This window comes from Nomascus leucogenys, chromosome 9 (genome assembly GCF_006542625.1).
Source record: "Nomascus leucogenys isolate Asia chromosome 9, Asia_NLE_v1, whole genome shotgun sequence".
NCBI classification, from domain to species: Eukaryota; Metazoa; Chordata; class Mammalia; order Primates; family Hylobatidae; genus Nomascus; species Nomascus leucogenys.
This window is the reverse complement of record NC_044389.1, coordinates 70,576,577-70,603,729: the sequence shown is the minus strand read 5'-3', so window position 1 is coordinate 70,603,729 and position 27,153 is coordinate 70,576,577. Positions and strand designations below refer to the sequence as shown.

At 39.4% G+C, this 27,153-nt stretch overlaps 1 protein-coding gene across 6 annotated transcripts; it reads right to left on the bottom strand.

Moving 5' to 3' along the window:
* Positions 1-25,178, bottom strand: MEPE (matrix extracellular phosphoglycoprotein). 6 transcript variants are annotated; one of them, XM_003265883.2, is made up of 6 exons: positions 13,810-13,855; positions 12,055-12,120; positions 8,140-8,193; positions 7,054-7,146; positions 6,799-6,904; positions 1-1,840 (listed from the first exon to the last, which is right to left on the bottom strand). In XM_003265883.2, the coding sequence occupies exon 6, from the start codon at positions 1,607-1,609 to the stop codon at positions 371-373; it is 1,239 nt and encodes a 412-aa protein (XP_003265931.1). In that variant the 5' UTR covers positions 1,610-1,840; positions 6,799-6,904; positions 7,054-7,146; positions 8,140-8,193; positions 12,055-12,120; positions 13,810-13,855; the 3' UTR covers positions 1-370. The 6 variants fall into 6 exon arrangements, with proteins under 6 accessions (XP_003265931.1, XP_030674311.1, XP_003265933.1 ...); XM_030818451.1 differs by lacking the exon at positions 6,799-6,904 and having other exon boundaries at positions 13,810-13,859; XM_003265885.2 differs by lacking the exon at positions 7,054-7,146 and having other exon boundaries at positions 6,777-6,904.
* Positions 25,179-27,153: the final 1,975 nt, after the last annotated feature.

Here is a 27,153-nt window from a genome sequence, read left to right as displayed (position 1 = left end):
TTTCTTACAGATTACTTAATACAAATTATCATCAAGAGATATTGTTTATTTTCATGTCTACAGAGCAAACAACATAGAAGGCATCTGTGACATTCACCAACTATTTTTAAATGACACCTACTCAAATGTTACCTATTTCATAAATCTGTAGTGATTTTTTTTTGCTTAAAAACATTATAGCTTTAATAGAATTTTATACTGTGACTATTAAGATAGCAAAAATTCCCCCAAGGAGACCAGGGTTCTTGGCTCACTCAGTTCTTCACTCTATCCTCCCTTCACCTGGTCAGCTGTCAGGTGGCTCTCCTCTACATCAACTCACAGGTGACGAGGTCTTCAGACCGTCACCCCGCTGGGAACTCCTGGCGGACTAGTCACCATCGCTCTCACTTGAACTGCCACTGTCAGATGACTCACTACTGTCGTCCCTTCTACGGGAACTAAACCTCCTGTTGGAATGGGGTTGTCTACCCCAGGAGCCTTTCCCATGTGGCATACTCTTATTCCGTGCAGAATTATTTTGTCTATGGGGTACATAATGATATTTTCTGCTGTGTGTTATTATATTCTCATGATTGGGGCCATTAAAGGAATCCATTTCGGTTTTGATTTCATTATCAAGACCACGAGAAGGAATGGGCAGGGCCTGACTTTTGTCCTTACTAGGAAACCTTTGTTTTTCATTTAAGGTTGCTTGGTTCCTATTAGAATGATCTACAACCTTTCTGGTACTACCTTTGCCATTTCTAGGAATTTCATTATAGTTGGTACTTTCAGTTGCATCACTACTGCCTTCTTTTCTTTTCTCTTTTGAGGGTGCAGGAGGGTAATGAAACTCAACCTTCCCTTGGTGAGCATTTTGGCTGCCAGCATCCACTCTGTTTCCTTCTCTTCCAGGGAGCTCCTTAAAATTGGTACTACCCACGATATCGTTGCTGCCCTCTACAAGGCTGACATCAACAGCATCTGCCTCTTTCGCAGTTTCATCCCTGGTTCCAATGGTATTTCCACCATTTTCTTCTCTCTCTGGGATCTCATTATAACCTGGCTTTTTTGTGTCAAGATGAGTACTCTCAGCTTCACTTGGGCCTGCAAACCCTGTTTGAATATCTTTGCCTTCTAGGTCAGGACCAGTAGCTTCTCCTTTACCAGGAATGTCCTTAAAAGGTTGGCCGTCCCCACTGAAAGGAGACATATCATTGTCCCCTCTCTCTTGAAGATCTGTATAACCGCTGCCTTCAAAATCACTGGGGATTTTTTTGACTTTTGAGAGATGTTTTAGGTAGTCAATGTTGTGTTGAATACGATGGGTGCTTTCGCTTTTTACTGGACTTTTCTGGGCTTGGGAATCTCTTGGAGGCTTCTTTTTATCCTTCGAGTGTGCTTTAGCATAATTCATACTTGCTGGAATTTTGTTTAGAACATTCCTAGGTGTGTTCTCTTTGTTTTCTTCCCCCAGGAGTTTAATCGCAGTCACTGGCCCCATTATATGTTGCATGTTATTTCTGATGAGAGCTGCACCATATTCTTCTTGGTCATGTAGTTTGCTGATAGCATCACCTCCATCCTCAAACCCTTTATTCCCAGTTGACTTAGGATAAATTGACATCCTCAGGCCATTGTGAGTATTCTCTTTGTTACTGATACTATATTCTTCATTCAGTCTCTGTCTATTTGTGAAATAATTTTGAGATTTACTACTTCCCTTATTCTCACTGGCTTCAGAAAGGGACAAATCTTTCTTTCTTTCCTGGACAATATTTTCTTTAGATGATAGCTCTTGATTTATTCTCTTGCCCAAATGGTGAAAACCAATATTGTCTTTGTTTTTTTCTTCCTGCTAAAATACAATTTTCAATATGAAGTGATTATTTTATGTATAATTTTTAAAATATAATAATTCTTAGGCAATATAAAAACCATCCACCAGATATTTAATAAAAAGAATCTATTAACTCAATAGAGATTTACTGGTAAAGGTCATTCTAGAATGGTCAAATCAGGTTTCATGGAGAAAGACGAATGAACTAGGCTTGAAAAATGGGTAATATTCAAATATGCAGAAGGGAAATTGTGAGAATATTTTAAGAATAAGTGGCATATTCAATTGTTTGGAAACAGGACACAATTGAGACATAATATGAATAAACCTACATAGTGGGAATAGTGAGTCATTGCAAGTAAAATGGATTTCATATATTAAAATTAGTTCTCTCTCTCTCTCTCTCTTTCCCTTTTCTCTCCTTCATTCTGATCATCGGAGGTATTCATCTGCCTAAAGGAGTATTTTCTTTTTCTTTCCTTTCTTTCTTGCTTCTTTTTAAACAGAAAATCTGCAAATAGAAAAATCTTCTAACATTTAAAAGAAAAGTCCCTGGGAGAATAATGGAATGAAAAAGAGAAAGCAGAGGAGGAGAGTAAAGTATTTGTATCTATATTTCAATTCATTCTTTTTTTTTTTGGTGGGAGAAGGGGCAGGATCTGTAAAGATGCTGCTTCATATCCTGGGTTTTCTCACTCTTGGGTGCAGCCAACTTTCAGTAAGCTTGGCAGAACAATGTGGTCAGGAAGAAAGAGCTGAGATTGACTATACCCTCTGCCACTCGCTGTTTCTCTGTAGCATAGGCTAAATATAGAAGTGTCTGAGCATCTGGTCTGGAGGTTTCCAGAAAGTGTTGCCATAGAGGAAGTGAAGTGGCTCTAAAAGGAGCAGTGTAGATGGAGTACATACTAGGGACAAATGTGAGTCATACTCAAACAGAGAGAAGTCTAAATTGCTCATGGGAGCTAAGAGAGGCTGAGTCACCACTGGGCCCCAGTCAAGACTGCACTAATTGAATCCTAAGCTATGGTAGCCAACAACTTCATTTTAGAATGAAGCAGGCCAAGAAGCATTCAAGTGGTTAGGCAACATTATCTCATGCATGTCTGAAGATTCCAAGTCTTCCTCTTTACTATGGTGTAAGCCATGTTTGTCCATTTGGTGCATGGTGTGTAGTGGATGGTGTAAGCCACACCTGGATGCCATCTTAGAGGGAGAAGGAGGAGGAGTGAGGATCTGAGCACTTTTAACTAAAAGAGACTGATTTATTTAAGTAACTGTTTTAACTATTAGATAACCTTAAGTTTAAACAGATTGAATTTAATTTCTGCACATTCCCTTGACCCTCCATGAGGAGCTCTTGAGCAACAGAACAATTATAGACAGACTAAATGTCATTTTTTCTTTTCACCCCCAAATTGTAGGATGAGCTGGAATATACAACATCCCTACATAGGCCTTTGAATTGATGAGTAATATGAAATCAGCAACATCAGAGATATTTATTGAGAGATTGGAACGTGGAAGAAATTAGGGTGGGTGCTACATGTTCTAAGCAATATCTGGTGATATTTATTGGCAAAGGCAGCGATCCTGAGGGGTATGGAGGGTGGGGGTAGGTCTGTGAGGCAGAGACATCATGTCCAATTAGGTCTGCACGACAAACAGAGTGCCGGAGACTTGTAGAAGATGGAATGCCAGGGTGAAGAATTTGGTTTTATTTTGTAGAGTATGAAGAACTAGTGAAAGTTCACAGGAGATTAAGAAAATAAAAATTAAGGATTTAGGAGGAACAGTGGTAAGAAAGAACATGTAGGAGGCTTTTCTGGTGTCCAGTAATGAGATGTAGTCACTTGGATTAGGATTACGCCAAAGAAAAACATTACAAAGAAAAAAACCCCTTCTTCTGGTGCCCAAGCAGAAAAAGCCTTAATAACTAAAATGGACTGGAATGTTAACATGTAAAAATGAAGACAGGGTGAAAAAGACAAGGATTTTAATGTTAGACGTATTGATGTTAAGGGAATATAGAACCTGAGCTCAAAAAGCCATATACAGTTAGAGATAGAGAATTGGGTACCACAGGCTCTTGGTGTGTCCCAGTACAAGTCCTTCCCAGTTTTCATAGCCCATGGTCAACTCTTCTTTCCTTGAACATCTTACGTGCTAATTGTTTATTACTTTTCAGATCCTATTGTTTCACTTATACATAGTTGTAATTTTTTCAATAATTTTTAACCTGAAACTAGTATCCATTTTTCCTGATGCAACACCTAATAAGGTTATTTCCTCTTTCCTATGAAACCCTCCCAACATTTGAAAAGTTTAGTTTTCCTTCAAACTCGCTGGCTGCTTTCTCTTCTCCAGGTTGACACTACAGTTCTCTTGTGTTAGGTGACTACGTTCAGACCCATTACCCGATCATGAATTCCCTTTTGTTTGTGGGGTCCCAAATCAGACCTTGACTCTGATGTTGCCTGATCAGCCCCAAGCATGGGGCATCCATCCACTTCCTTGCCTTGACCATAGCCCTATTTTTACTAATACAGCTTAATTTTGTGCTTTTTGACCACCACTTCAATTTGTCGGCTCTTGTCAAGCATGTGGACATCTTAGATGTGTTCATTAAAGATGTCAGAATACATGAGAGCTCCCTGATGGAGAGAAAAAGAGCACGCAGCCAGAAGCTCATAGTATTTGGTCAAGTGTGTAGGGAAGGTAGCAAAGAAAATAGAAAAACCAAACGCAGGGAAGCCAGGATCATAGGGAATATGTCGAGTGAAACAGTAGGCAGGAATTGCCAAATAGTCTTTCTTAATCCCTCAGTCCAGTGCTCATGAGAGTAGCTGTGCTATAGAAAGAGCACATGCATTAGAATCAGTTGCCTCACTGCCATTTATGGGCTGTGTGATCTTGGGAGCATTATTTTACTTCTCTGAGCCTTAGCTTTTTTAGCTGTAAAATAAAAATGATATCTACCTTTCAGTATTTTGGGGAGAATTAAATGATTTTTATTAAATAATGCATGTAAAGCATACAGAACTGGGCATAGCCCTTTAATGAATGATAGTTTCTTTCCTAGATAATATTAATGATAGTCATGTAATTACTGGATGCACAACTGTTTTCCCAGTCTCTGGACTTCTCTAATATTGGTTGTAGAGGCAGATGAAGATGGACAAACTCTGGAACCCCCTGCTCTTATATTGCCCAAGTGTCACCCTCGGGCTGTGTGTTCTGTAAGCTTGTAGCCGTCGATGGGATGTTATCTGAAATAGATTTTGATTGGACTCTCTCTCTTTTTTCACTCCCAAACAGAAGTACTGTTCTGCTTGGAGGACTGTCTGCTTTTATACATGTATCTTATTAACTATTGGAAGTAGTGGGGAAATTGTTGAATCAGCTCACATTTGAATCTCAAAATAAAAATGGCTTTTAGAAGTGCCCTCTACTTTTAAGAAGCTGGCTAATATATGGTCTGCAAAAGTGCTAATGTGTAATATTTGTAAAATATAATTTAAAATTACTTACTTGTAAAAGTTATGGCATTGTTGTTCATTAATTTTTTAATATTGGTGGGTATATTCTGAAATAAGATTTTGCCGTAAGAAAAAAATAGAAATAAACTTTGTAGTATATCACTAAATAAAAAGTATTTTAAATATTTGACTTGAGTAATTGAGTCTTGGAAAGTTTTACTTGGACATTTATGTTTTCCTTTGCAATCAAGTTCATTGTTGTTTGTTTACTCATTACTAAGATAATCTTTTGAGTTAAACACTAAATCTAAACTCAGTAGATTATTATAATCTCTTCCTAATTTTTTCTCTCCCTTGTCTGAAGTGGGAAGTTATGTTTTATTTTTAGTGCTTCTCTGCTTTTAAAAAAGTAACATGTACACTAATGAATTGTGTGCATTTTATTAGAAGACTGAGTAGAATAATTTTATAAATGAAAACATGAAACAACTTTTAACCTGTGGTATATGATGGCTATTTTTGCATTGAAGAAAATATCAAAAAATAGAAAAAAACTTTTCTTACATTTGCTTGTGTTAAATGATTTCTGACTGTTCGATGGTCTGTGTACCAGTTGGCTGGCTGTTTTTCTATGCTCTGCTTTTCTGTCTCCATGCTTTGGTTCCTATGAGTTTTTTCATGGAGAACGGCCTCACCCACTCACTTCTGTTTGCTCAAATCCTACTCATCCTCCATGGCCCAGCGCAATTATTTCCATTATGAACACCAGAGGCCAGGAACTAATTTCTTTCTACTCTAAGCCCTTAAAGTATGATCTTTTTTTTCTTCTGGGTACTACTCACATAGCACCTCCCACATTCTGTCTTGTTTTACAATAACTTTTGTAAGTGCCTTTTGTTTCTTTTCTAACTCTAAGATCCTGGAGAGAAAGAATTTGTTTTCTCCATCATTTTATCTCACATAGTATCTTACACACCAGTTAAGGACTCCACATATATTTGTCAAATGGATATGTTTTAACTTATTTACAGTTAGATGTAGTCTTAGAGATGTCATCTAAAGGATATCGATGGCAGAAGAAAATAACATTCTGAAGGGAAACTATTACTTCCATGGGAAATAAAACCAGATTTGGAAAAAGTAAATAGCCCTTTTGCTGATGGCATTTCAAGCTATTTCCAGCCCTTTGGCCGATGAATCTACAAGAAGGGACTGAGTGAAAAGAATTATTGTCATTGTAGTGACAAGGGCCTCATTCTTTTACTTCTGAGCAACCCAACACAGATGGAGTTATCCATGGAATGAATTTAAGAGACAGTAAAATGTGTCACTCATTAGGCCAAAATGGTTTCTCCTCTTAGCCATCTCCTGCTGAGATCCCCACCATCAGAGCATATGGTAGAATATGTCAAGAAAACCTCCTTATAAAACACCAAATGTTACTCAGAAGCAGTAACACAGCAGTCCATGGGCACCTGGGGTCCATGAGTATCACACCTGCAGCCACAAGTCCTGAAGCAGAGCGAGATGTGGGCTGAGGCATGGGATGGGGATCAGGAAGATTCTGGGACCCAGAGTTTTGTAGTAGAGAGGCTTGAGGAGCCTGGGGAGTGAGGGAAGGGACAAAAGTGCCAGCCATAAGACAGAAATCCCAGAGCAAGCAAAAGTAAACTTCGCCTCCCCTACATTTTCCTCTAGGGCTAGTCCAGAGTTTAGTCATGCTAAGAATGGTCATTCAGAGATTCAGCTTACCTTTACATCAGTTTGATTTTTCTTCCCAGGTGACATGTAAACACACTTAAAAACGTAATGCCCATGTTTCTCATGGTGACCCTTGTATGTTATCTACAAAAACACAACATTATATTGAGGCACGTTTTATCTCTTACAAAGAAGTTTTCGGGCTCTTTGTAATCATACAAGAAACTTTAAAATTTGGGTGAAGTTGAATTCTACCTCTGACAAATGGTAGTACTTCTTATAACCACAGGAGGGTGTGTGTCAGCCAGCTCCCGAAGACAGCAACTTGTTCTCTTTTCTACGTAACTCTAAATCTGTTTTCCCTAAGGGCCTGTCAACTGCTTTCTGTCCTAGGGTGGATCCATTTTATTACCAAATGTCTATGGAAATGGAGCATGTGGAAATATTTTCAGGTGGGAGGGGGTGAGAGGACCAGGAGAAAGGCAGGATTTACAATATTCATGTCTGATGTCTAATTGGCAAAACTCACAGCATGAACATTCAGGCTGTTAAGCTGGCAGTGTTGGCCTTTGTAATTTTCAGCTGAGATGAAGTACAGAAGATTGTTAGTTCTTAGAACATAATTTTCTGTGATAGGCAGAAGCAAGCTGCAATTTGGTGGCATGCAAAGCGGGGAGGAGTCATTTAACTGGATGCATATGGAAAGGTGACTCCATGGACACAGAATTCCCCATTCAGATCTGATAGCCACCTTCCCCTTTACTCCCTTATTTATCATTCTGAGAGCAAAGTGTTTGTCAGGTACATGTGTGGGAAAATATTGTTTGCTAGTCACAATGTTCCCAAATTCTTACTCACTTAGCCCCATGAAGTTTGCCTGGCAAAGCATTGTTTCATGTGAAGGAAGAAATCATATTGGAGAGAAATAAATCTCGATTCACAATGTTTTGCTCTTTTCTGTCACATATGGTGTGTGAGTTACAATACCTGACTGACTAGAAAGTGCCAACGTTATGTTGTATAATTTTTCACTTCCATTCAAAGTGCCCAAGACTATTTTGACAGTTACACTTTTCTCTTACTGACTTTTTCTTTACAGAGCTGAAATAGTTATTTGAAAAGACGAATTCTGTTTACCCTCTGCTCTTCCACACAGCTTTGCTTAGTTTTCTCAGTCTGTGGTTGAAATCTCTGAAAGGAAACAAGAAACAAAACTTCACCCACTAGAACATTCTATTTCATTAACTTCTTCAAACAAACGTTTCATTTATTTTTCTCTCAGTGGGTTGTATTATTCAACGTGGAAAATCATTCTAACCAAAAGAAGATTGACACACTCATCGCGTTAATATTTGTTTCAGTATTACGAAAGACAGTGCCAGCTTTCTGCCCCCAGAGGGAGACAGTGCCGTTTCCACTACAAAACTGGATTCAAGCTGAGACAACCGCTAAGTGGGTGTGGTGGGGGAGTAGGGAGGGATGGCACCCCAGATGAAGGAGCTTGGCTGCCACCAGAATCCACTGAAAAAGAAGTTTTCACTGGCAAACTGGGAGTTGTTAAATATAAGTGAACTAAAATCAGAGTTTGACGATTTAAATGATATGTGTGCATTAATTATATAAGTCAAGTAATTGTAATATTGAATTAAGATATGACGCTGCTGATGGCCCAGGGAGAGTCAAACCATAGCCGTTCATGTGAATGGTAGGATAACAATTAAAGATAAAACCTTATTGCTGCCAGGTGTTACATTCTGAGAAGGAAAAATGGAGGTGGCCAGCAGATTAGGATAAATTCTTTTTCTTGGTTTGACATTAAGTGTCAAAATTTCTTGAGGGTAGCGTAGGGTGAGGGGCAGCTATTGAAGCGCAGAAAGGGCAGAAATGAAGAAAGAACAGACCCCGGCAGTTTGTCCCAGGCCTTTGGGCTGAAGTTTGCAAACTGCAGGAAAGCATGCAGAACAGGGACCCTAAAATCTGAGAGCAACTGTTTTATGAAAGGAATAGATGTAACAGTTCTTTAATTCTCAGTATTTTTCATTTACCTCTTTCTTTCAGAAACTCCTAGCCTATCTCAGATGTGGCACTGGGAACCAATGGGCGGACTGGGCCGTGTTTGAATGGGTGTGCTACAGTGGAAGCAGGCATCATGGTGGATCAATCATATAAAAGAGAGAACCCCTTAAGGGAAAGATTGAATAAAGAGATAAACAGAAAGAGGGCCACCTAGGCCAGCTGTCCTATTTACCTGGAAAGTGTTCTTCCTGAAGAAGCCTTAAGCTTCTATATTTTGTTTAATACAGACAGGTTGTTGCTTGCACTAAGATATTGGGAATGTCCCTGCTTGCTCTCAGCTCCTTTTTATCTCCAGCTCAATCTGAACTGATTCCTTCATTTCCCAAGCTCATTTGCCCTCTGTGTTCAGACTGGGTTTGGGTGAAGGAGGCCTGGCATGACACTGGAGGGTGGAAAGAGAGAGAAGCCAGGGTATGTCCTTCTCTGTTCTCTCTGTTTGGGGCTGCATCTCTAGAGTTGGGTACCTCTCCTTTGTGGCCCTAGTTCCCCCACCCAGGGGCCTAGGAGCAGCACCTTTTTTTTTTCCTTCCAGCCCTAAGGGTGGTAGTAGCTTCGATCCTTGGGTGGTCTCACCACCCCTCGTTGGCTTTTCTGTTCTTCCTTATACTTTATAGCTAGTTTCCCTTAGAAAGTCCCTCTACTGAGCTCCCTGTTGTGGATTTTGTTTTCTGGACTGGACTCTGGCAGACAAAATCATCTTCAAAATACAAAACTCAGAAGTTTAGAAAACACTTCCATGGCTGGACCCCAAGGCATAGCTGCCTAATATTCCATTCCATTCTAGAAAATAACAATAGTTTATCAGTAACACTTTCTATTTATAGGACACTTTATAGTTTGTAAACTGCTTTTGTACTTATAATCTCATATGAGTTCCAAAGTAACCCTTATAAGATGAGCAGTAGAAGAAACAGAAGTGCCTACGCTCATAGTTGGTAGTTGCAGTAGAAGTAAAGAAGGTATTTTAATTTAAATCTTCTGCCTCAAAGTCCCAGGGTTAAAATAATAAATTTTTAAATGATTAAATATGAAAAAGCATTTAGTAATAAGAGGAAATGTTCCTAAACTTTATATTAATTATCTTCAAGGCATATTTTATAGTTTTATCCTTTATTGCATTTCTTATGTTGATTCTTACATGATCGTGTGAATATAAATTTGGACCATTATATCACTCTTCAAAAATATAAAAACAGGGCAAACAGTTCTGGAAATTGGACTATAGGAAGAAGAAAGCATAAAAATGAGATGGGCAGATATTAAGCAAAAGAAAGAAATGATAGTATGGGGTGTCAGGGATCTTCTTACAGAACACACAGACACATATGGATTAGAAACATACTTGACAATATAGAGTACCTCGGTACAGTTTTGATTTATTGCGACTTATAACAAAGTCTTTCTAGTCTAACTGCATCTTGATGAATATTCACTGAATTGCATAGCCTAATAAACATTCATTTTCTCCCTTTTGAAAATCATTTAGAATTTGGCTTATAATTATAAGATGTATGCAAGTGGCTGAGTATATACTAATTTCTTAAGCCACCAATCTATCATTTAAAAATTTAGGTGATTACTAAAATGGCATCTATATACCTGGAAGAAAACATCATATTTAATGATTCACAGTTACAAATGTTGCCTCTGCATCCTTGCTGAGCTGCTTTCATTTGAAATATGCATCCCTCTCTTCTCCCCCCTAAACCCCCAGGCAGATGTCTTAGGCTTGACTGTGGCCCTGTAATGGAGATGGCATTGTCTGCCTCTGGGGAGGAAAGCTGGCATCCTCTTCTGATCAGTGGTCACTGAATCGATGTTGACATAGCACATTTACTGGAAAATGATGAGAAAGCCCCACTCCAGCTGTTTCTTGGAATATGTTGCTCAAAATAAAATCTTCAGCTGGCTGACTTGAGCTGGGTCAGCAAGACTCATTCTTCCACCATGAGAGGTGGGAGAGGCACCTGAGCCTGTAGGCCTTGATTGAGTGAGGTCTGTGCATGGGGTCTTGCAAATGTGTGTTGTGAGCAGTACAGCCCCCACAGGACTGTACTGCACACCCTTGTTGCACAGAGTGTGTGCGGAGAAGGGAACACATTTCCCCAACTTCCACTGCCCTCCATGAGGCCTTCTGCTTCCCTGGTCATCCTCATCAGCCTGGTTACCCTACCAGTCACCCACTCACTCAGGACCTATATATAAGTATGATTGGCAATGGGATGACTATTTGTTTCCATGGTTCTCCAACCAAAAAGGTTATTCTGATAAGTTAGGATGCTGCTCAGACGTTATCTAATTAGCACTGTGTCTGCATTGCAGAAAACAACTAACACTCAGCATTTTCACAAGATAATTTGGTCACATCCTGAATATTCAACTGGGTGAGTCAGAGGGAAGAAAAGACACACAAGGAAGTAGGAGCTTGATTTGGGTTAAGCTTGGGGGTACTACCTCCCACCTCTAGCCTCGCTGATGAAGAGAAAATCATAAGTAGGATCCCACAGTGTTGGGGTGTTGCAAGAAATACAGAAGAGTTCTTGTCTCTTTGCATTTTTATCTGTTTACTAAATCTAGCTGGTTAGCTTTAAAACATCCATGTCAAATTCTTTAAGTTTTCAGGAAAATAGTAAAAGATTATTTTGCCATGTTATAATTTGAGTCTTTGAGTATCACTCATTAGTATCAGCTGATTTGAAATGCTGTGGCTGCCTCTTGGTTTTCTCGAAAAATCTGTTTTTGGTGTTCCTTAAAAGGCAGCTTTGTGAGATCTCATAATTCAGCACATGTTTATTGAGAACCTCCTGGGTTAAGAGTGTTAAGTGTTAAGTACTGGATGCTTTCTGTTTGCTTGGTTCTTTTTAAAATAACTGAATTAGGTAGATGCTACTAATTTAAATAGACGTTGCTTGAGAGAAAAACAAATGAAGAGAGCAAGAGATTATCTGAAATATAATTGAATTTGTAAATACTTACTGGTGCCGCCCAGGTCACACTGAAAAGGAGTAGTCCGACACAGAAAACTCGCATCTTTGAGAATCTCTGTGAAAAGACAACAATATCTTACTGCAAAGCATTTCCAGTTATAAACTGCAGCCATAAGAAGAGATAAAACACATAGGAATATATAAACACCCTTCCCCTGGGCAGTTCATATCCTTTTGTGTATGTGTGTGTATAGACTATGTATAATTTACTTATACCCGAGTGTGGACATTTTAATCTAAGAGCTTTCATATGTCTAGTTATTCCAATGTGAAAATGAAAATTATTCAATATCATTAAAACAGTAAAGTCAGTTGATAGAAATATATTTTATAGACAGATTTATTTGCTCTATCATCAGCTCTTCTTCCTCTTGTCTTTAGAAAGAGATTGTTTAATTATTTGTGTAATTCAAAATGACATTAAGTTGATGTAGCAGTTCATAACACACTCTAAGTCTGTCAGGTAGCAGATTGCACTGTGGGGAAAGCTTATGTGCCTCCGGGCTGGTGCCCTAATCTATGTCTCATGTTCGTTAGCAATGTGTCTGAATTAGTGGCCATCCGTGGGCTGGAGAGTGAACTTATTTTTGCAACACTGACATTAATAGCTAACGTTTATTGAATACTAAAATAAGCCAAGCACTGGGTCTAAGAATTTTGCATGCATTCAATTATTTGAGCCTCACAACAACCCTACAAGTTAGGTGGCGTTACTGTGCCTGTTGTATAGATTAGGAAATAGACACAAAAAGGTCAAATAACTTGCCTTAGAATTCACAAATATTAAGGGGCAGAACTGGGATTAGTATCCAGGCAATGTGGCTCTAGACCCAGTTTTCTTAATCAAGACTCTTTGCCACCTTAAATAACTTTCTATTCTTTTATCTTATTACAGAAAAATCCATGTGCAGTTGACTTAAAGGCAAATCGTATTTTATATTGGGATCAACAAAATGATGTTCAAAATACTAACATTTAGTTACAAATAAAGGTATTTGTTTATATTTTGGCAAATATACCAACAGGAACTAGTGAGCTCACTTAAGTAGCCATTAGATTGGAAAAAAGTCAACATGTCTTTGGACTATTGATCTTATTATTATATTATGAAAACAATAAATTTATACCACTGAGATTTCATGAAGGAAACATGTTTTTATGGGAAAAAATAATCTAAATATTCTTGCAATCTTTAAACACCTCAAGGAAAAGCTGGTATTTGGAGAAATAAATATAACTATTAAATATATTCTAAAATCCTAGGCTATGTTTTTCTAAATTAATGGAATTAGAAGGATCTAAATTCTAACTATAGTTTACCCTTCCAAGCATTTTATAGATCAGGACAACGTAAGTAATTTATGAAATTATTTAATGCTCATCAGTAGAAATATCAACGCAGATGAGGTTTCAAAGTATGAATAAGATCAGATTTTCCTGATTGTAGTTTGTTAAGTGAAGGGATAGAGGAAAATTAAAGTCTGAGTTACTGTAGATCTTGATGATGCTAATAACAAAAAAAAAGAGAAAGTTGCCATCAAATCATCAATTTTAGTTGATGATTTCTAGAGCATGGTAACACATTTCCTATTTTGTAAAACAAAGCACCAAGTATTACACAGTTTTGCTCAGTAGAGAAGATTTTCAAAAGTAATAAAACCATACCTGTGTGGCAAACATCTTAAAAACGTAAACAACTCTGATATAAAGCCGTTTGCTATCAAGAACATGAAAGCCAAATTACCTGGTATCTTTCACCTTCAGAATAACTGGCTTCTTGTTGCAGGATTAGCAGTCTCTGGGCATTTTGCTGAAATTTAAAGTTTGTTAGAGTTCCCAATGGCCAATCAGCACTGGCTCACTCAGCACTAGCAAACAATTTGTTACAAGTGCCCACAGATAACCATAGGGGGTGAAGTAATTTTAATCTAAAAATGTGTTTGTGGTAGAAAGCTACTATCAAATGTTCCAGAAAGTAGGATAAACAGAAAATATAAATACCTCAGTTTGGACATCATGTTGTCAGATAATCAAAATTGATTTCAGAACTGCTAATTAGGACTGACTGAATACCTAACAAGTTTAGAAATGGGAAACATTTTTGCTGTCCTTTTATGCAGAAAGTTTATGATGTCAATTTTATCTAAATGAAATTCAGCAACATTTAACAAAAATGTTTTAGGTGCCTACTGTGTGACAGGCACTGGCGAAACTGCAGTGAACAAAACAAGACAGAAAAAAATCCCTGTCTTCCTGGAGCTTAGAATCCAATATGGGAGACAGATAATAAACAAGATAAATGAGTTAAATAGATTAGATGGTGACATAAAGTCTAAGGAGAAAAAGTATTGTAGGGGGAGTAACAAGCATTGGGGGTGGGGACACTGGCTTGAAATTTTAGATAGGAAGTCCTGGGAAGGCCTCAATAAGAAGGCAACTTTTGAGTAAAGACCTTGTTATGGTTTCAATGTACGTGTCCCTCCAAAATTCCTATGTTAGAACTTAAACCCCAAGGTGATGGTATTGAGAGATGGGCTCTTTAGAAGGTGATTAAGTCATAAGGGCAGACCCCGGTATGAATGGGATTAGTGACCTTATAAAAGGGCAAGAAGAAACTAGCTAGTCTCTTTTTGCCCTTCTGCTTGTCTGCAATGTGAAGACACAGCATTTGTCCCCTCTGGAGATGCAGTAGCAAGGTGCCATCTTGGAAGAAGAGACAGACAGCCCTCGCCAGGCAATGAACATGCTGGCCTCTTGATTGTGGAATTCCCAGCCTCCAGAACTGTGTGAAACAAATTTCTGTTTTTTATAAATTACCCAGTCTCTGGTATTCTGTAGTAGCAGCATGAACAGACTCAGAAAAACCTGCAGCCATGTGACTGTCTATGGGCAATAAGAAAAATAGTGCCTCAGAAATAAAAGCCTTGTGGCTTGTTCCAGGAACAGAGAAGAGGCCACTTTGGTTAGAGGGACTGAACAAGGGGAATAGCAACAAATGAGGTCAGAAGGATATTAGATGGCAGATGGTATAGGACCTGTAAGTCATTGCAATGCTTTTGACATTGCTATGAGTGAGAAGAAAAGTCCTTGGAGGTTTTAAGCACAGGCATGATTGAGGAGTGACTGAAGTAGGAAAAAGGCAGAGAGAATGGCTAGGAAGCTCCTGCAATAATCCCAGCCAGAGATGATGGAGGCTTGAACCTGAGTGCGGCAGAAGGGATGATGAGACGTGGTCATATTCTGAAGAAGTTTGGGGAAAAAAAGGCAATAGGATTTGCTGAGGTACCAGATGTGGCCTGTGAGAAAACAATCAAGAATCAGGATGACACCAAGGTTTTGACCTGAGCAACTGCAAGAGTAAAGTTGATTTTTTCTTGATATTGGAAAAAATGCAGAAGAAATTGATTTTGAGGAAAATATTGTGAGTTTGGATTTAGACATGAATTTTATAAGATGGACAATTTAGGACACTCAATTTCTTAATGAAACAACTAATACACCTATATTAGAATAAGCCTTTCCAGTGTGATTGCCTGCTCTCTTGTTTTGCCCAAACTGGTTGCCAAAATAATAGTTTGAGAGGTTCCACTTAATCTAAAAATATTATAATACCTGTAAAGGTCATCGACATTACAACTATATATTAAAGCATCAATGAGAAATTATGTAAGAGTTACTTAACCTATACTTTGTGATAAGAACTACCTACAGTGAAACACACTTTTAACAGTGTGTATTATATATACAAATGATATATAGTAAGATTTAAGTGTAAACTGTCAATTTCTCTCAACCCTCCAAATAGACAAAAACCAAAACATAAAACACAAACAAAACAGTCTTTCATCAGTTCTACCTGAGAAAATGGTGCCTTTTCTAGGTCAGGCTAACTCTCATTTTTATCATGTCTAAATTCTGCAGTTCCTCTTTTGAGAGTCCAGAGCTGCTTTTCCTCCTTTCCCTCACCTCATGTCTTCTTTTTAAAAAAATTTTTATTTAGGTTTGGAGGTACATGTGAAGGTTTGTTACATAGATAAACACATGTCACTGGGGTTTGTTGTACATACTACTACATCACCCAGGCATTAAGCTCAGTACCCAATAGTTATCTTTTCTGCTCCTCTCCTTCTTCCCACCCTCCACCCTCAAGTAGACCCCAATGTCTGTTGTTTCCTTCTTTGTGTTCATAAGTTCTTATCATTTAGCTCCCACTTACAAGTGAGAACTTGTGGTATTCGGTTTTCTGTTCCTGTGTTAGTTTGCTGAAGATAATGGCCTCCAGCTCCAGCCATGTTCCCACAAAGGACATGATCTCTTTCATTTTTATGGCTGCATAATATTCCATGGTGTATATGTACCACATTTTCTTTATCCAGTCTGTCACTGATAGGCATTTAAGTTGATTCCATGTCTTTCCCATTGTGAACAGTGCTGCAATGAACATCCATATGCATGTGTCTTTATGGTAGAATGTGTTATATTCCTCTGGGTGTATACCCAGTAATGGGATTACTGGATCAAACGGTAGTTCTACTTTTACAGAACTGCTTTTAAGAACATTTTCCAGGACTAGGTTTGAGCTATTGGGTGGGGCCACTGTTGACTTACAACCATTCAAGCATAGATTTTAGAATATTTGAATATTGTCATTGACAGTGGAAATATTGAACTCTAGAACTCTAGTAGCTTTGGAGGCAAACAGACTTGAGTTCAAATCCTGACTCTACCGCCTGTTTACTGTGGCAAGCTGATTAAACAACTAATTTGAAATTTTCTGTGCCGCAGTTTCTCCAACTGAAAATAAGGAGCACAGTATCCACGACCAGAATTTCAGCAAAGTCCAAAAAAAAAAAAAAAAAGGATTTGAGTGATAAAGAAAGGAGCTAACAAGGAAATGGAGGTCAAGGAAAGAAGGCAACAAAGAGTGTTCAGCCAACTATGAGACTGAACGGAAATATAGAGCTTTCTAAATGGAAGACAAGTGAAATCCACAAAAATGCTCATTTTCAACTTTGGATATGCTACTGAAGCAATAAATAATTCAGGAATTTCTGTAACAGTGTGTATATAATGCAGTGTTTTAAGCTGTTACACTGTTTCATAACATTAACTTTGTATTTTGAATGATCCAGTTAAAGAGCAAGCACTTGATATGTGCCTTAGGAAATATTCATTTTTTTATTGCTATAATTTTATAAATAATTTCAGATATTCCTCAAATGTGTTTTCCTTAGTTTCAAATGAATTTCAGTGTGCATGAAAAAGATTTCCCTTTCATTTGAGTGATGGAAAATTAATTATGATCTAGAAAAACCTGTGTTCTAGGATAAGAAAATTTATAGAGTTTTAAGAGAAAAAAGCTGGCTTAGCTACTAGTCCTACCAAGGGGTGAACTGGCAGTAGCTAAATATACTGCTCTCAAAGCTAAAATGAATTCAAAGCTAAATAAAAAAATTCAACTTGAGTTTTAAATTTAGAACCTACAATTGACAAAAGCAAAAACAAAAAAAAAAAAAAGAGAGCCTATTCTGGCTAGAAGTTTGCAGAGAAGAAATTCTGGGGAAAAAAGATTAGGAGAATGATCCTTTGCCTAAGTTCTGTGCAGTAGAGATTTTTACTTCTACCCTCTTAAAACTTGCCCTCTGTGTTGAAATTGAACTTCGAAAACTCAATATAAGTTTCCTAAAGTTTATTGTATAATAAAGAGTTTTGCCATGGCGTTTCTAAGGAACCAAAAACTAAAGTTAAAACCAGGAGTCTGTAAAAAAAAAAAAAAGTATCTTCACACCATCTCTATTTAACTGGGAAACAAACAAAAAAAAAAAGGGAAACAACTGAGAAGGGAAAGAAATGGACACCTGAACTTTTTTCTGATTCCTGGTTCCTGGTTCAAAATTGGACACCTCCACCAATGATGCACCTAGCCTGACTTTGCTGGGTCAGACTGACACACAGAGTTGCACCTCAAAGAGAATTTGGATGCAAGCATTCTATGGAACATGCTTCATCCTGTTGTGGGTTTTTCATTTCTTATCGATCACTTGAGTGTGAACAATCATACAAAATGTTAGCTAACTAGGAACCTATACTATCAGTTCCACCTATTAGACTCTCACCCGGGAATAAGGCTTTTTTGTTTGTTTTATTTTCTCATCTATTTCTAGGACCCATCTCCTCTGTACTTGTGCTCTGGGATTAATTGCTTTGATACACATTTTTTTTAAACTTAGTATTCTAGGAAGTCCTTTTTCCCCTGCTATCATGGTCCCCAATTTATTCTTGACTCTATTAAGGTAACACATTTCTCTGTCATCATTTCAGACAGACTTATACAATATACTTCTCCATATGTTCTAACTAAAATAAGTCTGTTTTATATATACGATATACTTTTCCATATGTTCTAACTTGCCAAAATAACTCTCTATCTTCTAATTTATATACATTACAAGTAAACAGTATTTCCCCTCCTGGATCAGTGGGGAAGTCTTTGAAGTGTTGTGAATAGAACAGAGGGGTCCATGTTGAGTAATCTCTTCTTTACCATACAGATGCTTAGATTGGTCAAGGCTTTAGGCATTTCATAGAAGTATTTACTTCCCACTGATCTCCAAAATAGAGTCCAGAATGAGTGTGCTGGGAGTCTTGCCCTGTTTTTAGCAGAAGGAATGTTTTCATTTTAAACATGTTCATTCATGAGTATCAATAATCCTCCTAAGCTCAAAAAGGTCACCTTTTCTAAAGCATCACTTACAACCAACTTTCTCCTTTACCCTCAAATTAATTTTATTTTTAGTTATTATTTTTTCTCTCAGCATTTGGGAATTTCAACAGAAGCCATAAAAATTTCAGCCAGATGCAGAATCATGGAGGGTCACAGCAGAGCATGAAGCTAGCTGTGTTCATTCCTCTAGGCTTTTTGTTTACCCATTCCTCTATTACAAGCAAAGAGAAGACATGTCAATATAATTTGCTTTTATTTTTATATTAGAAAGATGTCCTATTCCACCTTAAAATGTAACTCAGAGGATGTAGTTAAAATATAATTATAATGATGCTAGCTAGCCCTTTCCTTCAGGACATGGTGACATTGCTGGAAGTGGCTGCAAAACTTTGTTGTGTGACCTCAAGAGGAAAATATCTCTTACCCTCGTAATAGTCTTTTTCAGAGGTTGCTGTTTTGTTTTTCAAGACCAAGAATCTTCTTCTCAGGATACAGAACATGAGGACTTTTACCAGCTAGCTATTCATTGTATTGAACATGTATTAATATTTTCTTACCAAATTAGGGTGTATATTGTCCTCTGAGCTTATTTTTAACTTCATGTTTATCTGCATTGTGTTATCATTTTATTTTATCTCTTTTTTCATGAATTCCTTAATTCTCGCCAACCCAGATTTTCTCTATGCTTGTCAGTTCGTGCTCCAGTTATCTGTTGCTATAAACATACCACCTTAAAACTTTTAGTAGTTTGAAATACAAATTCACTGTTTTCTCTCAAGGTTCTGTGTGTTGACTTGGCTCAGCTGCATGATTCCCACTTGGCATTTCTCAAATGGCACAGTCAGAGATGGGGTTCAAGAGTCATCCCAAAACTTGACTGAGCTGCACATCCGATATGCCACAGTGCTTCTCCACATGATCACTCTCTCCTGCAGAATAGGCTGGACTTTCTATATGGTAGCTCAGAATTTAAAATACTCAGTCAGAAATGGGATCTAATTAAACTAAAGGGCTTCTGCACAGCAAAAGAATCTATCATCCGAGTGAATAGACGACCCACAGAATGGGAAAAAATTTTTGCAATCTATCCATCTGACAAAGGTCTAATATCCAGAGTCTACAAGAAACTTAAACATATTTACAAGAAAAAAACAAAAACAAACAGCCCCGTTAAAAAGTGAGGAAAGAACATGATTAGACACTTCAGAAAAGAAGACATACATGTGGCCAGCAAATATATGAAAAAAAGCTCAACACCTCCACTGATCATTACAGAAATGCAAATCAAAACCACAATGAGATACCATCTCACATGTCACAATGACTATTATTAAAAAGTCAAAAAACAACAGATGTTGGCAAGGCTGCAGATAAAAAGGAATGCTTTTACAGTGTTGGTGGGAGTATAAATTAGTTTAACCATTGTGGAACACAGTGTGGCAATTCCTCAAAGACCTAGAGGCAGAAATACCACTTGACCCTGCAATCCCATTACTGGGTATATACCCAAAGGAATATAGCAGATCACGAGGTCAAGAGATCGAGACCATCCTGGCCAACATGTTGAAACCCCGTCTCTAGCAAAAAATAAATAAATAAATAAATAAATAAATAAATAAATAAATAAATAAAATAGCTGGGTGTGGTGGTGCACACCTGTAGTCCTAGCTACTCGGGAGGCTGAGGCAGGAGAATCACTTGAACCCAGGAGGCGGAGGTTGTAGTGAGTGGAGATTGTGGCACTGCTCCCCAGCCTGACGACAGAGCAAGACTCTGTCTCAAAAAAAAAAAAGAATATAAAGAATATAAAGCATTCTATTATAAAGAAACATGCACATGTATGTTTATTGCAGCACTATTCACAACAGCAAAGACATGAAATGAATGCCCATCAATGATATACTGGATAAAGAAAATGATATAAATGCCCATCAATGATATACTGGATAAAGAAAATGTGGCACATATACACCGTGGAATACTATGCAGCCATAAAAAAGAATGAGATCATGTCCTTCGCAGGGACATGGATGGAGCAGGAAGCCATTATCCCCAGTAAACCAATGCAGGAACAAAAAACCAAATACTGCACGTTCTCACTTATAAGTGGGAGTTGAATAATGAGAACACATGGACACAGGGAGGGGAAAAACACACACTGGGGCCTGTTGGAGGTGGGGGCTGGGGGAGGGAGAGTATCAGAAATAACAGCTAATGCATGCTGGGCTTGATACCTAGGCAATGGGATGATCTGTGCAGTAAACCACCATGACATACATTTATCTACGTTAACAAACCCACACATCCTGCACATATACATACCTTAAAAGTTGAAGAAGAAAAAAGTAGTCGGTTAAAAATTAATTAACTGGATTTGTTGGTCTCAGAATAAAAGTTTCCATGCAAATTGAAAGCAGAGATTGACAGGCTAGTTTTGTGGGCTAAGCCTGGGACTGTTGCACAGTTACTCTCCACTTGTTAGTCAAAGCTGTCAGAGTGAAGAGGGTGCAGAAATAGGCCTCATACCTTGATGGAGAAGTGGCAGCCTCACATTGCAGAATAGCTTGAGGAATGGGAGATAACGTTTCAGTCATTTTTGGAGAATACAGTGTGCCTAAGACATGCCCTGGGTGCAATTGAGGTATTGGGCATTCACTGACAGTTATTCTCAGAATGTTTGGTGTACTGGATTTGATCGTAGCCCATTTTATGTAGCAGGAGTAATGGTTGTGCTGTCAATTTTACAGAACTAACCTACAGCTAGGACCAAGATTAAGCTTCCCCTCAGCTGACTAAGTGGTGAGACATACCTGATAATTCTTGTTACAGAATTTTGAAAGACAGTATAGTGAAAAAGTTACCTTTAAATATTATTTATCAAAGATAATACTTCTTGCTGTGCCTAGGTCCTGGAACTGTCAGAAACATCTTATCAAAAAGCTGCAGAGGGTGGATTGCTTGAGGGAGAGATGGAAACTAGCCTCAGCAGCATGGCAAAACCTCGTCTACTAAAAAATACAAAAATTACCCTGGTGTAGTGGTGCACACCTGTAGTTCCAGCTCTTGGGGCCGCTCAGGAGGATCACCTGAGCCTGGGAGGTCAAACCTGCAGTGAGCTGTGATTGCATCACTGCACTCCAGCCTGGGTGACAGAGCAAGACCCTGTCTCAAAAAATAAAAATAATACATAAATATGTAGCTGCAGAAAGGAGAAAATCCACAGGTTGCTCTATCAAACATCAGAAAGGTTCCTGAGTTTTTAAACAGAGTTTGAAGCAAAGGACAAAGCTTCAAATTGAAAAAACAAAAACAAACAAAAAAAAACTCACAAAGAAAAGAGAAAAAGATATAGTTTATCTCTTAAGTGATTAATGACAACAACATTTTTAAAATGATCATAGTTTATACAATCATCTAAAAGGGGATCAGTGAACTATGGCCTGTGGGCCAAATCTGACTCATCACCTGTTTTGGCAGGTAAAGTTTTATTGGAACACAATCATGTTCATTTGTTTATGAATTGTCTATGGCTGCTTTCACTACAGTGTCAGAGTTGAGTAATTGTGACAAAAACCATATAGCCTGCAAAGCCAAGAATACTTTCTATCTGGTCTTTTAAAAAAGAAGTTTGCTGACTTTTGCTTTTTAGTGAAAGTTTGCTGACCCCTTACTAAAATATTGAGGGCAGAATTTGTATTTTAAAAAGAGATAAGATGAATTCTGTACATATTAATGGTGGTCTTATCTTCCTGGACCCTGGGAGCCATGAAATACAAGGGAGAAGCCTCCTGAGAAAGAACAGGATATAACAGAATGTAATTTGCATGGGAACGTTTATTCTTCAACCAACAAATCAAATTAATGAGTTTCTAACCCACTAAGTATTTTAAAGAGCTAGGGCAGAAAATATTTGCTACACTGTACGTGGATAAAAAAAATGTCCAAATCGTCGCTTCATGGTTTACTTTCGATTGATGTTGATTCTTTTTTTTAACCCGAGACTCATGTTTCTTTACTTTAGATTTTCCTTTTCAAAAGAAAAGGAAAAAAGTGTGTATGCTTTTCTGCCTTTCTCACACTTCCACTGTTTGTTCTCCTCATTATTCAAAGAGATTCACTTTGCCTGGAGAAGGATTGGAGTTTTTGACAGAAAGGATCCAAATAAAAAGAAAGTCAACGTTTGTTTTCTTACTGCTGAAATAGACTCTTGAAGCCCACATCAGAAACAATCATTTTGAAAGCTAAAGTTTTAGTTTTGCAAAAGTATTGTTTGTTTTACCTTTTTGGTTAAAGAAAGCGTGGTAGAAAATCAACTTGGCCAACTATGAAGGATGCAGGGCATAGAATTTATGTCACAATAATAAACTGAAAAGGAGAGGGATATTTAGTGAGCCTCACAGATTAAAGATGGGTCCCCTCTGCTATTCTGTCTGCTACCAGCTGCAGAGGATATTGATTGAGTCATCGTGTTGAAGGAGGTAAGAAGGACTTGAAATGAGAGGATAAGCTATAGGGTGATCCTGGGAAAAGGGCCGAGTCATCTTTGAGAAGCAGTTACACTGTGGCCACACTGATACCTACAGACCATCCACCCACACAGCGGGTGAGCAGCCATTGAGCACACCATTGCCTGGCGAATGCCTGCATGTCTACCATGAATTATCTTGTAAGAGCCACCCTCTTTGGTGCGTTAAAAGCTTTTTTAGACAGTCCACACTCCTATGTGGCCAGCCTCCTTCTGAACCGTCCAGGACACTCAATGCTTCCCAAACTTTGATATCTGGAAGAGGTATTCAGGGGAGCTGCTCTGCTGCAGCTTCTTGACAACCTTGCACAACTCCATACCGACAATGTCTTTATGGATTACATGTGGGATCAGAATTGACTGCAGTACAACCTGAGTCTTGGCAAAGTACCCTGCAATTCCTCCTGGAGCAGGAAAGGATAAACAAGCTGGTGAAGAGATGCCATAGGCAGTTCCCACCCACCTCCCTATCTTGTGGAAGATGACCACAAGGCCATTTCTCATTCGTCTCTTTAGTTTCAGTTGAGCACAGGACTTTTGACCTTGCTCCCTTAGGGTTCAACCGCAGACTTCTTTGTGAGTATACCTATTTGGCTAAGGGTTAGAGCTGACTCCTCAGTAGCAGAACGACCTGCCACCTGTGCCGTCTGTCATCTGGCCTCTCTGTTAAGTGTCATTCTATGGAATTAGGGATGCAGGGAGCTGACACCATACAGGTGGTGCTTATGATTTTTGCGTACATAATAAAATGTCTGACTGTATTTGACTTCATGGTCCCCCTACTGGCTGAATCTATGGAAGTGTGGTGTGTGAACCTAGCAGCTGCATTCAGGAGCTTTGTAGCCCCGTTACCAACCACACTGCTGCCCAGGGACCACTTAATTGCTTGACGGGTTGTGAGTGGGAAAGCCCTGGGAGTCTGCACTTGGGTGGAAGTGGAGATTACAAAACCCACCCCAATTATCCAAGTTGCTCAAAACTAGATGGGTTGTCCTGGAAAGCATGATGAGTCAGGTGATTGGGCTTCCCACTAGCTTAAAAATGTGAAATAATACGCCAACCAAAAGACTCTGAGACTAGGCACTGAGTGATGAGTGGAAGTTCTACTGCCAAGAAGGAAATCCATTTCAACCGAGAGAGGATAGACTTTGGGAGTTAAGACTTGGCAGGAAAGTCGGGTGAGACATTTTTTTTTAAAGCCAAGACTCACGGTATTTGTCCCACATTGGAGAAAGACAGTGCTGGGTGTTGGTTTGGCAGGCACTGTGTGGGCTAGTTGGTTAGGCCTCGGGTAAGGGCTGTGTTGGCCATTTGTGGTTGCTTTCATAAGTGGTCTTGTGCTGCATATATGAGGTGTGCACGCTGGGATTATGCTGTCTGTGTGAATGAGGGCTCCCCTGCAGCTTTATGGTGCCCAGGGGTCTTTTACTTCTCTTCTTGGGCCATCCTTACAGGACTATGAAATCTGGTTGCCCCCGCTTCTATTTGTATGGAGCACCCTTGCAGGCTTACGGGGCCTCCGGGTCCCTTTCACTAGGAGCCAATGGTACTGTCATCACGAGGCTGGGTGGTCACATTAGGATGAATAACAAGTATCATTCAGGATTTTCATTTCATTTCCACAAAGCAGCAACAATGACCAAAAAGAGCAACATAAATGTTTTGTCCACCTGTATGTCTTAATCTGATTTCAAAACTCTCTTAAAAGGCATTCAAAAGACATAAATTCAAACCATATGCACCTCAGGTCTTACTTTGCTATTGGTTTTGAAATAACTGGAAAGCCTGAGTCTTACCAGCCTACCTTTTCCTCTTTCTGGTGTGGAGAGCTGCCGGCGGGCCAGGGGAGCACTGCATATGTTTGTGCAAATGGGTAAGTATAGTCAGAAGGAGCAAAGTGTTGAAGTTCCTACCTTGAGTATGTAAACATGTTGTGATGAAAATGGCATCTTCTCTTGGGGAAAAAAAAAGGAAAAATTCTTGGATTTCAGCTTTAAAACTGGATAATTGTGAAATAGCACTTAAGGTTAGGCTTTCTCAAAAGCAGACACTGAGACATGGGTCTGGGTGCCTCTAGTTAACTTGGTAAATGACCTCAGCAAGCCTGCGCTAGAGAGTGGGGCAGGGAGGCAGGAGAGGAGGAAAGCTAACAATGAGCAGATGGCCATGTGGGCAATGGGGGCTCAGTCTAATAGATATGTATATATATAAAGAGGCACACAGAAATAAGAACATAAATATGGCACTGGGCACAGTGGCTCATGCCTGTAATCCCAGCACTTTGTGAGGCTGAGGAAGACAGATCACGAGGTCAGGAATTCAAAACCAGCCTGACCAACATGGTGAAACCCCATCTCTACTAAAAATACAAAAATTAGCCGGGCGTGGTGGCACGTGCCTGTAATCCTAGCTAGTTGGGAGGCTGAGGCAGGAGAATTGCTTGAACCCAGGAGGCAGAGCTTGCAGTGAGCCAAGACTGCACCACTGCACTCCAGCCTGGGCAACAGAGTGATTCCATCTCAAAAAAAACCCCCAAAAAACATAAATATGGCAAAATATTAACAATGAGTGAATCTAGGTGAAAGGTCTAATAGGGTGCTCTAGTCTTCCCTTTCTGAAGGCCTGACATTTTTCAAAATAAAAAGTTAGGAAAAATTGGGCCAGGCATGGTAGCTCATGCCTGTAACCCTAGCACTTTGGGAGGCTGAGGCTGGTGGATCACCTGAAGTCAGGAGTTTGAGACCAGCTTGGCCAACATGGCAAAACTTGTCTCTACTAAAAATACAAAAATTAGTCAGGCGTAGTGGTGGGCACCTATAATTCCAGCTACTCAGGAGGCTGAGGCAGGAGAATTGCCTGAACCCGGGAGGTGGTGGTTGCAGTGAGCCAAGATTGCACCACTGCACTCCAGCCTAGGTGACAGAGCGAGACTCCATCTCAAAATAAAACAAAACAAAACAAAAACAGAGGATCATGGTGGATGGGTTGGGAGGAAGGACTAGATTGCAGCTCTGGACAGAGAAGCATGTGGAGGCTTGCCTTGTGAATTTTAGCTCTAGATTGACTACAAGAACAAACCAACAATCCCAACAGGAGCCACAGACCCTATGAAGGATGTGGACTGCTCCTGCAGGACCTGGGAGACACCTCAAATACTGTGAGTGCCCCAAATGTGGAAGTGGAAAAGGGAAACCCTCTTCTCCTGAACACACACCTCCACGGGAGAAGCTGAAGTTCTGTTTGTGGGAGAGGTTTCCAACTTTACCAGGAGCTGAGTCAAGTTAGAGAGCCAGTGAAATACAGGGGTAGAGGAAGCAGCAAAAAGGCCCTAGGAGCTCACTGAGGCCCCAAGCAGCCCATTGTTGCCTGGCACCACAGAGATCCATCAGAAGAGTGGCCAGAGGAGCAGGGGGTAAAACTCCACAGGGAGAAGGAATTCTCTAGCTGAACTTCATAACAATTTGAATGGAGCAGGAAGCCTCCTGGCCAGAACTCCGGGGAGGGCATGAATCTGGAGTGCAAACTTCAGAGGCTGGGGAAGAACTAAAGCCCTTTTCTTTCACATATGGGAGTCGGATAGCCTTGGGCAGGTTTTCAAGCCCATCTAACTCTCTGCCCGGAAACAGACTTGGGGATGTTGGTGGGGACACTGTGGGAGTGAGGCTGGCCCTTCGGTTTGCATGGGAGCTGGGTGAGGCCTGTGACTGCCAGCTTTCTCCCACTTCCCTGGCAACCTGCATGACTCAGCAGAGGCAGCCATAATCCACCATCCCCCACAACAGCCACAGCATGACTAGCTCAAGGAGAATCTGAGCTCAGACATGCCTAGCGCCACCCCC